This window comes from Accipiter gentilis, chromosome Z (genome assembly GCF_929443795.1).
Source record: "Accipiter gentilis chromosome Z, bAccGen1.1, whole genome shotgun sequence".
Classification (NCBI taxonomy): Eukaryota; Metazoa; Chordata; class Aves; order Accipitriformes; family Accipitridae; genus Astur; species Astur gentilis.
The window spans coordinates 56392646-56411106 of record NC_064919.1 but is presented as its reverse complement, the minus strand read 5'-3'; the positions used below and the strand labels follow the sequence as shown (position 1 = coordinate 56411106).

The 18461-nt window shown below is 35.9% G+C and overlaps 1 protein-coding gene across 2 annotated transcripts in view; it reads left to right on the top strand.

The window, feature by feature from the left end:
• KDM4C (lysine demethylase 4C) overlaps positions 1 to 18461 on the top strand; it is a 271034-nt gene that overhangs the window by 230146 nt on the left and 22427 nt on the right. For both annotated transcript variants that reach the window (XM_049794708.1, XM_049794709.1), the window contains exons 18-19: positions 10291 to 10476; positions 17245 to 17415. In XM_049794708.1, coding sequence (XP_049650665.1) covers positions 10291 to 10476; positions 17245 to 17415 — 357 coding nt within the window. The remainder of the gene's footprint in view (positions 1 to 10290; positions 10477 to 17244; positions 17416 to 18461) is intronic.

The window sequence follows — 18461 nt, the reverse complement described above, 5'->3', positions numbered from 1 at the left end:
TTAGCAATTCTAGATGTCTTCTCTAAGTACTTTGTGTAGTCATGCTCTGTTTTAGTTGGAGATCTGTCTCTTTTGAAATCTGAATAATACAAAGCCTGCCACTAGAATTTATCTTGATTGGTTTTGCAGAAAAGGACCTGGAGATCACGGTGGAGAAATTCAATGAATGAGAAGTATGCCCTTGCAGCAAAGAGGGCCAGCTGCATCCTGGGCTTGATTTGTAAGACTGTAGATGGCAGGCCCAGGGAATTGATCCATCCTTACCGTTTCTTTGGCACTTGTAAGGCTGCACCTGGTGTCCCCACTATTGACATACAGCAGCAGGTCCAATGAAAAGCCATTGAGATGGTCAGGGTTGGAGCACAGGATGTATGCAGAGAGACTGAAGAAACTGGGTCTGTTCAGCCTGGGAAAGAGACACCTTTTTGCAGAGATCCTACTGCTTTTTATAACTAGGTAATCAGAGGATAAAGGGAAGATGGAGACGGATGCTTTCTGGAAGTGCATGGTGATGGCTTGAGAGGCAAAGAACACAAATCAGAACATGGTGAATTCCAGTGTTGTGTAAAGAAAAGGGTTTCTTACTATGAAAGCTAGTGGTCAAACACTTGAACAGGTGTCCAGCGAAGTTGAGGGTTCTTTGTCCTTGGAGATGTTAAAAACTGAGCTGGACAGGCCTTGTGCAACCTGATTTAGGTCTGCTTTAGGTCTGCTTTGGCAAGGTGTTGGACTACATCACCTCTGGAGGTCCCCTCCAACATCCATTATTCTTTGACTCTATGGAAATAGTTTAGCTCTCATTTTGTGCAGTTGTTTTGTCTCTGCACTATGTGCTTGGGCTAAGAAATGTGTTGTGACTGGATGACTGGAGTGCAGAAAAGAATCTGAAGATTACTGTTGCCTTTGTTTTCCAGTAATGCTTATAGGAATCGACTGGAAAAAGTGCAGTTACAATATAATACTGGGACCCCTAACCACCATATTTGGTTGAGGCTCTAGCAATGAGGCAGCGAACTGATGCCTCATCACCTTTTTAGCCTAAATGGCCTTTCACAACTTGTCAGGCATTTTAGCTTTTGTGTAAATGGTGAATCTATTCAAATTGGTCTATGCAAATCCAAAGCAAAGTTTTAATAAAAATGTTTTCTTCCTGGAGAACAAAGAAAAGGAGATTCATTCCAGCCTCACATATTTATCGTCCTGGAATTTTGCCCTTCCAATACTAGTATCAACCATTTCTTCTTGTTCATTTCAGGATGACTGAAAGATGCACTGAATACAGGCATGATGCTTCTATAAAATTAAACTTTTTAAGGCTATGTGTTTAATTGTTCATATGGCACAATGAAGAAGCTAAAAGGTGAAAATTATGGGGGGGAAAAACCCAAAAGAAGACATGCAACATTTCAGAGCTACAGAGGATGAAGCATTGGCAAAAAGATTTGTTTTGTCCTGTAATAAAAACACATTTGAAAAAAGTATGTAAGTATACGTAAGAACTAGAATTAAGCTAAAATTATGAGATTCTCCTTACAAAGTGAAGGGTCACAGTTACATATTAATATTTCAGAAGGGAGGTAGATAGGAAGTGGGTAAAAGAAGAGTTAGGATGACTAAATTCTCAGGGTCACCTGGTGTATATGAATCTGGAAGGAAGTGGGGGGATATTCTTATGTTCAATGACTATGTGCTAGCAGCATATTCATTATATATGTAGTGATTCTTCTTTTTGAAGGAGATCTTGGTGATTGACTATTTTCCTTTTAGTATTTCTTGATAATAAGACTTTGAGGAGATAGTAGAGATATGTGTATGTGGTATTTTTATCAGTAGATCTCTAGGGTAGGATTACAGACCTCCCAAGTGCTTTCTGGGTATCTCTACCAGCATAGAAAACTAATGGTGCTGCTGTAGCCTGAAAATAGAGTAGGGACTTAACTGCAGTGCTTGGTGCTGAAATCTAATTACAAATATTGAGGACTTCAAGAATACTGAAAATAAATACACAGCAATTTACTTCCCTAGATCTGGCATAGTCGTAGGTATAGCGGTGGCGACTACCAGTGTGCAGGCAACAGCTGGAGCTCTAATGGAGTCTTTTATTTTTTCCTTTTTGCCTCACGACACTCACCTTTTACAAGTTAAGGAGATTACATAGTGTATCACAGGAACATAAACCTTTTCAGGCACTTTCTAAAATAAGAACTTCTTCACCAAGTGTTTTGTTTTCTATGATTGTTTTTCTTTCTCTTTTAACCTACAGTGGAAGGACTTTTTCATTACAATCACACAATCTGTGCTTCAGAAGAGCTAAGTTGTTTTTTTTAACTCTACACTGTGTGTTTGTCTTTCATTTGCTATGAGTTAAAAAGCTATTGGTACCTTAGAAGTGTCACTGAAATAGTAGATGTATACTGCATTTATACATAATTTTGCAAGTCCTGATAATATTTTATCAGCTCTTAAAATTGTATATTAAACAATATGTATATTTGTTGCCATTTCAAGATCTTTTCATGTTTAATTCAAAATTAAACAACATGACTTGCAAGTTCACTTATTGAGAGTAAGACCCCAACTTACATTATTTCAGAGTTATTAAAAAAATAAGATTACTGTTTCTAATTGCTACTGATGCATAAGTGTTATGTTTACTTCTCTGCTGGAATATATGACTAAGAGAATTTCACCTACATCTAGATAATGTCTGCCATCTTTAATTTGCCATAGCCCCATGCTATAGGCAGACTTACTGAGTAGTAGGAAATTACAAATAATTTTCTACAAGCATTGTTTCCCCCCCTCCCTGAGGTACTGGTTGTTATGTTTGAAATACCAGAGGAATGCAAAATAGTCTTTTGATAATTTATCTAACATTATTAGTTAATTTTATATAGTTGTCTAAACATGTTGAACAAAGAAGTGGAATAGATGATCTAAGAAACTCTTTTTCTTCACATGTTCTGATTCTCAGGTCTGTTAGTTTCATAGCTGAAATATTCAGCTTGGTTTAGATTAATCAGGAATAAAAGGAAACGTAAACTGAAAAAAAGTAATGAGCTTGTTTCCATAGAAACATGCTATGCTCTCTGCCAAAATTAAGTGCTGACTTTGTATTCTGAAAGATGGTTGTGCAGACAACATACGCTCACTGATCTGCAGATAATGTGTCAAATGTCTTCATAGTATGCATCTTCTGATTGTGTTGTGCGTCGTTAACAAATCTTTGTGCCAGTACCTTTCTACTAACTTTTGCAGTATGACTAGACTGTAATCTTTTCTCACTTCTAATCCATGTTATGGCTTTGGACTGGAGAAAGAAAAGATTAGTTTCACTGTGCATTTTATACTATATGTCTCAAGTTGTAACAGTTGATAAGCTGATGAAGCTCCTTCTCTCAATATTCTCTGTGAAATCGTTGCTCTGTTAAAATCTATGGGTATTTTACTGTTGGTCACAGTAGGACCAACATTTCATATCTAGAGTGTGATCATACACCACAGCAGTATTGCTTGTCTGGTATTATCAGTTCTGATGGAAAGCAGATTCATTACAAAACGCAGAGGTGCTAAAGCAGATCTTAAAGAAGAAAAAAAAAATTACTCAAGATTTTTCATTAATTTCCTAAACTTTACAATGGTGTCTCTGTCTTAGTGTTTATGTCCAGTGATACCTAGAAGGCCAAAAATGCCAAATATATAAAGAGGATGAGAATATACAATTCAGTTACTGACTAGTAGTTAATAACCATCTGCAGCAGTAGAAGAAGAGCTCTTATGGGTTGATTTTTAGTAGTATTTGGAAATATAATAACCTTTGGAGGGTCTCTTAAAATAGCTTCTTTTTGTAGAATTTAATGCCGTACTATAGTGAGCTTCTTCACGTAAGTCATTCTTCTTGCGAAGCCATAGAAATACTTTTGGGAGAAATCAATACTCCCAAATTGTTTCCTAAAATCCAGCCTCAACTTTCTGCTGCAACCTCAGGTTGTGCTTATTTTCATAAATCTTTGCATGAGAAAGCAGTGTTACTGTTTTTAATTCATAATCCTGTTAGGGACTGGAATTTTGTTTTGTAAGTATTACTCCTTTTGAGGGAAGTAACATCAAATTCTTTATATAAGGATGCATAAAAATTATTATAAAAGCTATCAGTGGGCTTTCTTCTGCAAAACACTGGCATCCAGTTTCCTCAGACTCATTCTTTAAAATCCATTCTGTTTATATATTTGCAATCTATTAATATTAAAGAGCTATTCCACGATTAGAAAATCCATTTGCATCAGACTATTTTTCATTTGGGGGGCAAAAAGAGGTCACTTCACCATCTAGAAAATTGCACCACATTTTTCTGTCCTATATTCTTAATCTCCAGTTATATAAACAATTTTATTTATTCTCCAATTAATTTTGCATCTGAATCTCTGATTAAGATTGATTCTCAGCTACTTCCCCCATTGTCTCTGCTTTGCACTAATATCTAGCAAGCATTAAGTCAAAATGACATTCTCTCTAGCTATCTAGGTTGTTGAATTTGCTTTAGCTGGTAGGAACAGCTGTAGTTTCAGGCTACTGCACCACTGTCAGTTGGGCATTGAACTAGCATGATTGTATTTCAGTAAATGTGTTCATAGTATGTCAAGCTTGTTAATTTCACAAGAAGCAAGCTTATGTACCTAACTACTAGGTTCATCCAGACAGAGAGCTGTTTAGATTCTATCCTCTGCAGGAGCAGTTCAAGATTGGTTCCATTCTATACAATTCCTTCATTTTACAAACTTCTGAAAGTCAGACTTCAGAGAGGGGTGGAAGGGAGAGTGAAATCTCAGTCTTCACAACCGGTGATTGTTGTCTCATCTCACAATTTTGATGCGCTTTTCCTTTGGTCACTTTCAGTGATTTTTAGTTAGAAGCTAGGGAAGGAAAGAATTGCCAGTAAGGGTCAGACACAGCACAGTTCAATTTACTACTTACATCTAATACACAGCTTGGTATGTGGCTCAGCTAAGGTTCCTAAAGTCTATGCAAAGCAGATAGTTTGCTCTGCTTTTATTCTGTGTATGTTGATTTTATCAATCAAATATGGTAGATTAACTATTTGACTTACGTTTTCACAGATGAAGGAGCTTTTTCTCATATCTCTGAATGAGGCCATGCTGCCTGATGCAGTTATGCAACCTGTGAATTTGCTTGTATACTTGACTTTTATTTGTGCATATGTGTACTTTTCAAAATTCATGCCTAAGTTTGACTCTCATTGTAAAGCTGAGGTACATCTGCATCATCCCTTTCAGTGTTGTACTTGTACAAATGACACAGCATCTTACAAATAATAGGAGACATTTCATTATTTGGCAACCTTGATTCTTTTGATGCTTTCTGAAAGAAGACTGATTTTCAGAATTTTTCTGGTATTCTATAAGCACAGGGAGATATAGGATTATGTTTTTCCTGCATGTACAGTAACTTTTTTTTCCCCTGTTCATTTCCCTGATCTTAATCTTTTTGATACCTGAAGAGTGTAAGAATGTAGCGCAAAAGATTAATGTGTGTTTGGAGTTAACTGGTGTAACAACTACCTTCCGTGTATTTGTCAGTGAGATGGTTTCATGTCATGGTTAAAACGCAGGAAGTATGTTCACTTTCTTCATGTGACTTGAAGTCTTCATCCACATAATTACATTTGGCCAAGCAGTATTCCTTTTATATAAGAGTAAATATGAAGTAATTTCACTTTTCATCAGTATTACAGTAATTTTACACTAGCATGATGGAAATAAGAATATAGTCAATAGTAATTCAACAGGGGATTTTTTATTATTTTTTTTTTAATACTTTCAAGTTGCAACTCTGAAAAGTACTGTGAAAAATAAATTTTCTTAAAATATGTCAGTTTGTCTAATACGTTCTTGTTAGAACATATTAGAGGAGGGATAAAGTTTTGCTCTAATTTCTGTGGATTTGGCCATCCCACTTACTGTGCTACACTTTCAGTTTTCCTGATTGCACTTTCAGCTTCCATTCCAGCATCTCTCACTGTCCTCACGTTGCTTTTATTTTTCTCAGCTTTTACACTTCTGAAAGGTGATAAGCCTTAAAATAGAACAGTTGTACATATGTATAGTTGTAAGTGCATCTTCTGGGGAAGCATTATTCATGTAATGCAATGTTTTAGATTTCTGCATCTCCCAAGTTTCTTACCTTAGTAAGATGCCAAAGAAACTTAACAGCCATGTTGTAATGTTTGCATATTTGCTGCCTTGCACAAGTGCAGCCAATAATTTAAAGGGATCAGCTTTTCTTGTGTAATGTACTTCCTTCAGTTACTACTAGTTTATCTGCACTTTACTTTTTTTATCCCTTTTCTCCATTCTCTACATTTTGTTTGAACTGCATTTTTGGAGTGTTTAGTCAGAACACACAGCTGTTTATTTTGTTTGTTTGTTTGTTTTTAGACCCATACGTGTTCTGTACTTCAGTCTTCTTTTGTTAAGCTGACCAGTGAATTTGTGTGTATATCTGTGTGAAAAAGCATTCAAAAGGAGCTGTGTATTTGCATGAAATCACTGCCTAGACATTACACATAATAGATTTTAATTGTATTTTCTTTCTGGAATTTTACTTGGTTCTGAATATGTATATATAAAAAAATCCTTAAGCTCCCTCGAGGAACAGTCACTTCACTTATCTGCAAATGGCTTTATGCACGAGAATACAAATGCACAATGAGATATCAGCATATCAGTGAAGTCTCTGGAACATTTGTTTTGATGGTGAAATCATCTTTACCTCTTACTAGTCTTTCAGACCCGATGCTGCTACAGCAGACTCAGCTGAGTTCTGGTCCTTTTAGTGAATGATAGGTCAATTTTTTAGCTAAGTTCCACATGCCAGATGCTGCTTTTGTTTCTGCTTGTGCAAAGCCATGCAGGCTGTTGGCTTTCATAGGGTGGATATGAAGGCAGAACTTGAAGAGTATTTCACATTCAGAATAAGGTGTGAACTAGAACCCTGCATGACCAATGAGCTAGCACTTACTTCAGTCACAAACTGAATGCCAGAAGCCATTGAAACGATGGAATTATATAACAGAATTTCTGCAGAATTTCTTCAGAATATGGAAATTAATAAACAATAGAACAAAATTCTCTGGTAACCTGGGAAGAAGAATTTGATGTGAATTAATTTGAAACATTTTGAATTATTAACCATATAGTAAAAGTAAATCAAAATTATTCTTACTCGTGTTCCCACCATAGGCAGACAAGAGGGCATTTAACAAAATCAGTGACTAGCAAATTTAGAACAAATGAAAGTAACCACTATTCCAGCAGTATGTTTTCAATGACTGAATTCACTGTTTTGTGTCATTAAATAAAATGTCTGTATCTTAGAATAGCTGAGATAGTTTTGTGATCATCAATAACATTTGCATTTTTGTTAGCCATGATGAGAATTATCAGAGGATAGTTCCTGTATGTCATATAACACAGTTGTCTGTAGATGTTACTGAGGTAATTATTCTGTCTAGCATGTTTGTTAATGTTTTTTGGTGGCAAGATACCAGTTGTCTTGTACTTTGTCTTTTTTAGTATGGTGGAGCTTATTTCCCAGACTTAGTTAACCTAGCTCATGTCCCTTCATTTGTTTCATATGGGCCACTTATGTCACTGTCGTGGTTTGACCCCAGCCGGCAACTAAGCACCACGCAGCCGCTCACTCACTCCCCCACTCCAGTGGGATGGGGGAGAAAATCGGGAAAAAAGAAGTAAAACTGATGGGTTGAGATAAGAACGGTTTAATAGAACAGAAAAGAAGAAACTAATAATGATAATGATAACACTAATACAATGACAACAGTAGTAATAAAAGGATTGGAATGTACAAATGATGCGCAGGGCAATTGCTCACCGCCCACCGACTGACACCCAGCCAGTCCACGAGCGGTGATTTCCCGTCCCCACTTCCCAGTTCCCATACTAAATGGGACATCCCATGGTATGGAATACACCATTGGCCAGTTTGGGTCCGGTGCCCTGGCTGTGTCCTGTGCCAACTTCTTGTGCCCCTTCAGCTTTCTCACTGGCTGGGCATGAGAAGCTGAAAAATCCTTGACTTTAGTCTAAACACTACTGAGCAACAGCTGAAAACATCAGTGTTATTCTTCTCATACTGAACTCAAAACATAGCACTGTACCAGCTACTAGGAAGACAGTTAACTCTATCCCAGCTGAAACCAGGACAATCACTTACAAAATAGTGACAGTATTTTGACGTGGTCTCCATTTTGGCAAAAGGGAAAAAAATAGTATGTCTTGACACAGATAAGGCTGTTGACATGATGTTTTAATATATGAAGTGGGGAAATACAGGCTACTCAAATCACCATTATATTAAATACACAACCAATGAAAACCAGACTAGAAAAAATGAAAAGGGGCTTAGGAACAGCCTTCAGCTGTGGAATTATGCAAAGGCTTGAGATAAAGAAAAAATTTTCTAACTTTGAGGAGATTTATCCACTGTAACAGGTTATCTGAGGATGTTGTAGAAACTGTTTCATGGACATGTTAGATTAGCCATGTTCCAAAGACTAAGTTTATATTTAGTCCAGCTTCAAAGTAGGGAGCTAGGTTAAATATTTGGAATTCCTGTCTAGCCCTACACTTCTGTGGGTCTACTCTTTTTATTTTTGAGTCTTGCTGTTACTTTTTGCAGAATTATGCATAGGTTTTTTGATTAACTTTTTTTAGGACGATCAGGTTAATTTTCAGAGCAGTGTATGGAATTTGAAATTAAACTTTTAAATAGCTGTCTATCTATCAGTTTTCTTACTTTAGCACCAGAACAGATCATCTTCACATTAACGTAAAAAAGGCAAAAATGATATCTCTTAATTATCATATTACTAAGTTATCTTGTAATTCATAAATGCTGATTCTTTTGTGATGCATATTGCAAGGTATCAGATGTAATCAGTGAAGCACAAATAACTTTTCAGTCTTTGAGATACATTTACAAGGTAATGGAGTTGGGGTTTTTGCATTAAAGGGTAAAGAAGTTTGGCAGAAAATAAACCCCCTTGCATTCCAGCTTGTCCACAGGTATCAGAGAGGCTGGGGGCAGCTAGGCTTAGATTCTGAGTGATGCCCAGTTCAGTGCTATAAGTCTGGTTGTGTTCAGTGTATTGAACTATCACAATTTCAGATGCACTAATAGTGCACTGTACTTTCAATTTAGTCACATTCAATGAACTATTATGGCCAGACTTAAGGAGTTTGGTCATGTTCAATAAACTATCACGGCTAGATTTTAATGAATAGCAGTTTATTAAAGCAGCAGGAATACAGTTGCTTTTGGATTGTCAGTTATAAATATGCTGTCTACAAAGCACGTGCAAATAATAACTGTCGACTACAAGCGCACTAAATTATGGAAAAACTCTCTAGAGATTTCTAAGTTTCCAGGGGAAGCACTCGGTATAACTGAAGGTTCAAATCTTACACAATAGGCATCCCCATGGGGAGCAAGAGAGATTCAGCCTCTCGACTGATCCCAGAAGTCAGCATGTACTCCCAACTTGTCTATGATGGTGTCTTCCCTAGCATTCCTCCTCTCTTAAACCCTTTTATATTTTCTTAGTTTTAGGTAGAGCTTGAGTGACTCTAGTCATACATACCTTTATTATGATTGGTATAAAATCTCCTTGTTTTACTTTTAAAGGTATACACTAGAAAAAAATTCAGAGCGCATGCTCATTGAGGGGTGACTGAACCTTGGAGGCAGGTAGCTTTTGGGATGGAGGTGTGTTTTGGTATTATAATGAGAATGAGCAAAGTTCACCTAGAGAGCATGATTTAGCACATCACTATTCTAGAACTGGGCACTTATGATATAAATCAGAAGTAAGACAATAGCATTGACAGAACCCCATTACTTCACCTCCTTGCTTCAGTGGATTCAATGCAGGGACCTTCTGTTCTTGTTCCAGTAGTTCCAGTTCCCCACCCCTGCAGTGATATCACAGAGCCTGGCCACTGTGCTTCCACTCTGCTCCACCCTCCGTGTTATTTCTCAGAGTCAGCATACCAAGCTCCCCTGGTGTTGCTAACATCTAAGGTTGCAGGTTATATGCTTAGGGGATTATTATGGAACAGATTTTGTATATATTCACTGCATTCCACCCTGGACATTTACATTTTCTTAAAAGGGGCACATACCAATAAGTGACCTCCAGCAATCATTCCACAGGGGTGTTATGGTAAATATTCCGTTTATTTTGCTTTACAGAAATGTATCTTCTGCAGACAGAGAATTAAGAAAGTGTCTGGTGCCTGCATTCAGTGTTCATATGGACGCTGCCCAGCATCCTTCCATGTTACCTGTGCCCATGCTGCAGGAGTGCGGATGGAACCTGATGACTGGCCATATGTTGTCTACATCACATGTTTCAGGCACAAGATCAATCAAAATATGGTAAGGGATTTGTTTCCTTATTTGTTAAGAAATGGAATTGCAGAATTAAAGTATGTTTCCAGAGAAAATGGAAGAAAGGATCCATACTATGTATTGTAATGGCTCCATTTATGTTATTTCCATACATAGCAAACTACATCTTGAAGGTTTTTCCTTATGCCATTACCTAGGAGAAGTGATACTTAATATGCCTAACACATTTTTGCATTAGAGTCATTGCTGAATGTATTGTTTTGACAGCCAGAACAAATCTTTGAATTCTCTGTTTTGTTGACCTGGAGTATATTACGAATACCCAGCTCACAGTATCTTGCAAATACTCGCCGTGAGATGAAGGATATGGTGTATATGTAAGTTCTTTGTTCTGCAGCCAAATAGTGTCTTGCAAATATCCAATTATAATTATTCTGTCATCTGGCAAAGTAACACTGGTATGTCATGAAAATCCATGTTAGTACTGTGCCTTTTTATTTCTAGTCTGTGCTGGGAGGAACCTTTAATTTTAGATGAGACACTTGAAGATTTAGTTTAATGTCTTTTATTTGAATGAATTGTTACTATCTCAGTTAAGAGAGAACCCTTGCTATTTATCTTGGGCTTTTAAAACTGTGTTTTGTTTCCTAGCAAACTAGAAGGACTTAACATAGACTTATTAAGGAAATACCTTAAGTTAGTCAAGTTGAGAATTCACAGTTTGCAAACTTTCTATGTCCTTTATATATTAGAAGTGGGAAAAAAACCAAACCAGGTAATGCCTGTATAATATATGTCTGTCTTTCAAGAAGTTGTGAGTGAATCCTTGGTCTTAATGACAAGTCTACTGAAGAGTAAGATTTTTCTTTTGAGTGTAGTAAAATGTAGTGCCTCCCAACTAGAGTAATCAGTCCTAAGTATTCAATCTGCTGGTGGTTCTTAAAAGGGGAAACAAATTGTGTGTCCCTGTTTAAAACCTCCATGGAACTGTTAAGCCTTTTAAAGACTTTTGTTTTCCAAAATGAATTAACATGTGAAACCAGTACACATCATGTGATTTTAGTTTCTTCAAACATTTTTCAAGAAAATGTGTTTGTTTTGAAAAACAAAGAAACAAACCAAAACCTCTATCTGCACAGGCAACTTAAGATACTTTTCTTGACTTTCTTGGAAAATATTATCATTAGTTGAAAATTACTGGGTTAAAATCATGGCCAGTAAAAATAGGGCTGTTCTTCCCAAATATTTTCCAGTATTTGTTTGGGACAAGTCTTTATACTCTAGGTAGTGAGATTTGCATTAGTAGCTGGGAAATCATACCCTGATCAAATAGGACTTTCTGCATACTTTCTTTTATTCCCTCTTCATGTGTATATTGCAGCCACTTCCTCAGCTCCTTAATTTTTCCACCTTCCTCTAATATATCTGTCTCTGATGCTGGAGTCCCGTTATGTTGTTAAACAATGCATGTGATTTTCTTCACCTCATTCTCTTCTATGATACTAAATGGTAAATGTTCTGCAGTTTCAGATTATTTCTTCTAAGTTTATAGAGCACTTAATGTAGCAGTGTTTCTGTCCTAAGCAGACTTTTTTTCTGGCATTTGTGTTCATGGTGGTTATTAATAGAAATACCTACAAAATACTAATGAAAACCAGGTAGGTTGTTTAAGCAGAATTTATACTTTCAATCTAATATAAAACACTGCAGACTTCAGCACTCAACTTTCTTAGTGTACACTTTCTCTGGAAAAGAAAAGAAGATATTAAATAGCTCTTATTTTGAATGGTAAGAAACAAAACACATGCTCATCTGAAAAAAACACAATAGTAATAGAGTGACATGGAAACCCATAAAATCCATTTTTTCTTAGTGATTTTCTTGACCTATATTAGGTAGTGTCAAAGGAAAAAAAACCCACCAACTGCAGAGAAACAGGATTTTGTGTGGCTACTATTTAAAAGGTGCTGTGAAGGATGTTCAAAGTAGTTTGGAATGAGACTATCACATCCTTTGCTGAAACTCAGCAACAACCTTTTTGAAAAAATCCTGTCTTATTAACTTATTTCCTGTGGCTCAAATAAAATTCAGATTTGCAGAAGAGAAAGAAAAATTATACTTCTGTGTTTTTCATTGGGCCAAAACTAGGAAAGATCACATATTTTGTTAAAGAATCTTTTTTTCTGTGAAATTCTTAACTTCTGAGACAAAGGAAATTGCCATATGTTTGTGTATGCTTGGTTTTATACTCTGTCTTTTGGATAATTAATCTAATCACATCTTTAAGCCTTTGAAAGTTTTTTCACCATTGGTTTTCTTGTTACACTTTTCTTAGCTATTAGCTATTCCTTCATGCAGAAATTATATTGCTCTTCACCATTAGGCATAGCAATGTATCTTACTTCTAATGAACTTCTTTTGTTTGTCTGTTGTTTTAACTTCTTTGCTTGAAAGCAGAACAGAGGAATCATTCAGACTGAAATATACTCACTTTGGAAATTCTTACAGGAATCAAACAGATTGTCTTGTCAGCAAGAAAAATAATTTCTTCTGGTATTTAACAGTTGAAAACATTGTACATAAAGCAAGGACACTATTGGTTCTCATTTCAAGGAAGCAAAATAAAAAAATGTTTTTTTCACTCATATAGGCTCTAGATATGCTGCCTAAATGCTCAGTGAATAACTGTGGTTGCTACTTTCTTCAAATTTTAAAGAAGTACCAAACAAAAAACCTACCTATGTGCAGATAAATGTGTATTATTACTGGTATTAGTGTATCTCTTCACCTCAGGCAAGGGCTTATTGCAGTGATGAGGTGGAGTATGTATCCAAATTATTTATTGCTTTGATCTCAAGCAAATTGTTTCCAAATTATTCATCAATATACTTTCACAAGTCTTTTTTGCTGGGGATCAGATTCTGTATTGTCTCCAGGATTTTTTCCTAGAGTACTATTTTAAAGTCAACCATGGAAAACACTGGCAGGTCTTCTGATGAAAAATCATCAAAAAGACAGTAAAAAGGCAAAGCATACTCCTTGCATCTGTGTAGTGCTGCCAAATGAAGTAAATATACAAATACTAAGAACTGGAGTTTTAAATGTTGATATGACTATTCAAAAATCTGGTCTTTGGTAAGCATGCCTCATATTTGCTGAAGGTACAGCTTTGGAAATAACACAAAAATTTGCTAGCAGAAAAGTTGTTTTATACAGAATGGTTTTGGTTATTCCTGTTGCAGCCTATATTATTCTGCTATGTAAATTGGAGTGTCAATATGCAAGGAAGGCTCTGCGATTTACTACTTACAGAGAGTAGGTCATGTTTTTTTCATTTTTCCTCTTTGACCGTGCTTGTCTCTGGGCATGAAACTTATCCCACACACCTTTTTGTCATCAAACTGCAAGAACACTTGGAAGTACAGTTGAGAATAGGTGCTGCAGATGGATTTGTTTTGATTAAAAGAGCTCTTTCATACACAAGGAAATAAGAAAAAGAAGTTGTATGCAACTCTACTAACAGGAAAAACAACCCCAAAGGATCCATACAAAGTTAGCAAAGACAGCATTGAGGGTCAGACAAAGCTAGCTGGAGGCAAACATATGCTCACAGGTGATGTTTCATTTGGAAAGCGTGATCAGAAGAGGCCATCTAGGCAGCCCCAGTTACATGCATTTTGAAAGGCTGTCTTTAGAAGGGGCAAAGACAGGAGTTGCAAAAACCTACTGTTGCTGCTTTTTGAGCTATTTCAAATTATCTTCTGCTATTATCAGCCAGTTCTTGCCTCTGTAGCACACAGGGAACAAAGGGACGCTGTCAAATGGAAGCTGCAGATCCTTTTTCTGTTGAATACCTGAGTAATGCAATGTCATTGTTTGCCACTGTCTGCTAACTACTGTCAGCTCCTTAACATTTCAGAGAGACTAAGGCATGCCTTTAGGAAGGACATATTATTCAAAAATCATGAGCTGGCATATTTTTGAAATGTCATGCATCATTTCTATGCCTAAATTTATGTTCCAAGGAGTAAGCTTAAAATGATGAAATGAGAGTTATGTTCCTATGTCAAAAAAGCCTCAGAATTTTGAAGATCCCCCACTAAAAACTGTAGTCAGAGAAAGTTTCTAGATATTTAGATATACATCAGATGCCTATTTCATGATAGTTATTATGATTTCATATACATACAGTTTATATATTTTATTTAACAAGATTTTTGTGTCCTGCCATACAGAAAATGAAGGAGAAAGTAATTTTTTCTCTTATCCTTTTTGAAGTTTGCACACAGAACGGGAGGCTAACGTTTTTTTCTTTGTATCTGGTTGTTTTCTGTATTTTTGCCACTATCTTAGTTCATCCTTGGCTTAGGTACTGTTAAAGAAAATCATGCTTTTTAAACCACAGCTTTCTCAATAATCTGGTAACAACCACAGCTGTTTCTTTAATCTGATAGTCTCCCTTACATAACAAATGTCCTTTCTGATCAAAAATGACATTCTTAACACCCATAAATTCTTAATATTTTCTGACAGGAAATGTTTTCTGCGACATGCAATCAATTACAGTGTATGCTTGTCAATATTTTTTCTGAGAAATAAATCAAGAATCCTACCAAGATAAAATACTAAAAATTATCTTCTCCTTGAGCATTTCTGTTTTTTATTATTTGTTCAAATGAGCAATGACATTTCTTTGAAAATTTTATCATTTAATAAGCCTGTATTTTGTCTTAAAATATACTTTACCTTCCTTCTTCTCTGAAGAGTTCCATCTTCAGGCTTTAAAAATATTTAAACCTTTTCATAGACCTGTTTCTCCTTGGGATTCTGTAATATCAACCTTTTTCTATTATCTCACATAAGTAAATCAACTAATACTCTCCAGTTTACTTTTGATCCCCTGCCCCCCAAATAACTGAATAGACTAAAGTCAAGAATTGAAAGGTAAATTAACATTTATGTTTACATATGTTTCAAGATTGGATAAAAGGTGCTAACTGACATGTTACCACTCCTGTGATTATACCAGTAAATTGTTATTTATGTAGTTAATTCTGCTACTTAGTCTAACTATAGACAGGTAAAATGAGGAAGAAACAATTTTGTAACACATCTAAATGGTTAAAAAATTTGTGAGTATGCTTGGAACATTATTTCCAGGTAAACTCAAAAATGCTTTAGACACGTCATTGGGTTTTACTATCTGAGGTGACCTCAGCTAAATCCTCCAAATGCGTATGTCAGGCAGAGCTCTGACACACAGAGATTTAGTTCACTGTCTCCAGAAATGGTACAGAATATCTGTACTTGGTTTGCCCTTTAGTTTGCAGGAGCAGAGAAGTTTAAAAATTCTAAATCCCAGATATTGGTCCAAGAAAGAGACATGATAGTGACTACAGTCTCTGCAAAGACAGAAGTGTTCAAGTTTAGGGTGGGCTTTTCCTCTTCCCCAAAAGCATTGGCATTACTATTAATGCTTGCAATCTAACAAAAAGAACTGATGCTGTCCTTGTTTCTCCCTTTGATATTAGTGCTAAGAATTCTATAGCTGTAGCATTTTCCAGATTTTCACAGACACTTTTAAAATTTATTATATTGATTGAAGAATTCACTGTCTTTGAAGGTTTGAAAAGCAGTGCTAGGAAATTGAGTAATTACTTTAACATATGTAATAAAGTATTTTCATGCTGTATATAAACTTTTCTAATAAAAAATATTTTATGCTTAGTATACATCTGTGTAATTGCCCCTTGTAGTAGCATCTTCCATTATAACAAAAGTTCAACTGTTCAGATATAGCCAAAGTCACAATAACTCACTTTTGCATAAGGAAATGGACCTTTATGAGGTAACGAATAGGCAGTCAGGATCATAAGAAAGAAATGCCTTCCTTGTGTTATTAAGATGAGAAGCTCTTGATTTTATTTTTCCTGGTGAGGAGGGTTACTTTCTAAGTGGAAGGTTCATGAGGATAAATTTGGAGCTGAGATGTAACAGCTGTCTGTATCATGTGAGCTTCTGAGCATTTGCTCACTTACAAGGTTCCATGCTTCTTTTTATTTATAGAATCCATCATGCAGTTATTGATGTAGAATTTTTGCATAGTTTAACAACCCTGCTACTCTTCTGATTGACGTAACTAGCTCTGTGGAATTAAAAGTGAGAAACGAAAAAAAATTATTGTTACTGATTTACTACATAAATAACTGATGAAGAGTGGTCAATGTTGTCTAAAGTTTTAAACCAAAAGTGCTGCGCAGTACGGGTTAAGAAGTTACTGGGATATACTGCTGTAGACAGCTCTGACAAGAACTAGATATGCATTTAGTTATTGTGTCCCATTCAGCAAAATATTAAGCAATTATGTAGATTCATACTGAAATCCAGTACTTAGAAATCCCATCATTTAAAGCAATGCAAGACCACAGTCTGGGTTCATCACATCTTACCTCTTCAAGCAAATTCTACAAATTATTCTACAAATAAAATTTACAAATATTGCTAATTGTGTAAGTATTATTGATCTAATGCAGAATAGTTAGAAGGCATCAGTTGCAAAAATATTTTTGAGTGCTGTGATTTATTATTCTTCAGATGCCATTTGTTTTCTCATAAAATGCAAAAACTTTGTATGTAAAATTTGTGTGATCATGATTGGAAGGAACGATTTTGCAGTTGAAGTTTTTATATTGAGTGGTGAACTGTTATCAATTCTGTTTTTACAGTGATAAATTTCTGATGAGTAAGCTGGTATTTTAAAATGACTTTTTCTTTTAAATTCTTCCTTTTTTCAAGAGAGCTAAAGCATGTAAGAAGGCCATTACAGTTGGGCAGACAGTCATCACAAAACACAGAAATACAAGATACTACAGCTGCAGGGTCATAGGAGTGACATCTCAACTTTTCTATGAAGTCATGTTTGATGATGGCTCTTTCAGTCTGGATACTTTTCCTGAAGACATTGTAGTAAGTACTTTCTCAGATACCTGTCCTTTCTGATTTGTTTTGTTTGGTTGGTTGGTTGGTTGGTTTTTTTGGGGGTGGTGGTTTTGGTTTGTTTGTTGTGTTGGTTTTTTTTTAATTAGAGAGTTGGAACCTCCTGAACTACTTCTTTTGACCCTGAGGAAATAACATCTTAATATTCATTTCGTGTTTGTTACTTTTGCTGCTGAGAATGATTATTTTCTAATGGGCTTCCATACCTTGGTTGTTCTAATTAGTCTTTGCCATTTGACCAAATGAATCAGAAGTAATCTTAGAAAATCTTTTAATTAAGAAATATGTATTTAATAAAAGATATGAGAGAGGGAATTCCATATATCCTTCTGTGTCTCTCAGAGATAACTTGTAAAAATTCCTTGCAGAATAGAAAAATCCTGCTGTACTGGGAAGAATAGCTCTCAAGAATATAACAACTTGTTTACACCTTCTGATATTTAGTTTGTGAGATTACATTATTGATAAATATCATCAGGGAGTAGAATGTGTAGTTTATTGCATTTCCAAAAACCAATTGATATTTTGGTTTCCATTATGCACTTACATAAACTATGGTGTTTCTCAGAACTGTTAAGGACCACGTTGTGCACTTAGCACATATGAACAAAATTTGCAGACAGCTGGGGAAAGATTCTGTTTCCCTCCCCATTTGCAATGAATACATTGGATATTAACCTTTGTTGTGTTCATCAGGTGCCGCTTGATGTCTTTCTCATGATATGACTCTAATCCTTGTTTACCTTCATGCTCTGAGTCTTTTTTTGTGCTGAACTGATATTTTTGGTGTACCTCCTGCTAATAATCTCTGAAAGTTAGAGCCTTCAGTGAACACTGGTATGCAAAAGTGCTGTTTGTTGCAAGCCCAGGTTTCACTTAGCCCCGTGTCCTGTTCTGTATGTACAGGGGGAGAGTCTGGCATGTGCAGCAGTGCAAAAGAATACTCGCTGTGCAGCTCAAGGGGCACAACCCCTAGAAGTACTCCATATTCTTCTCCTGTGAAAGTCTTTGAGCTG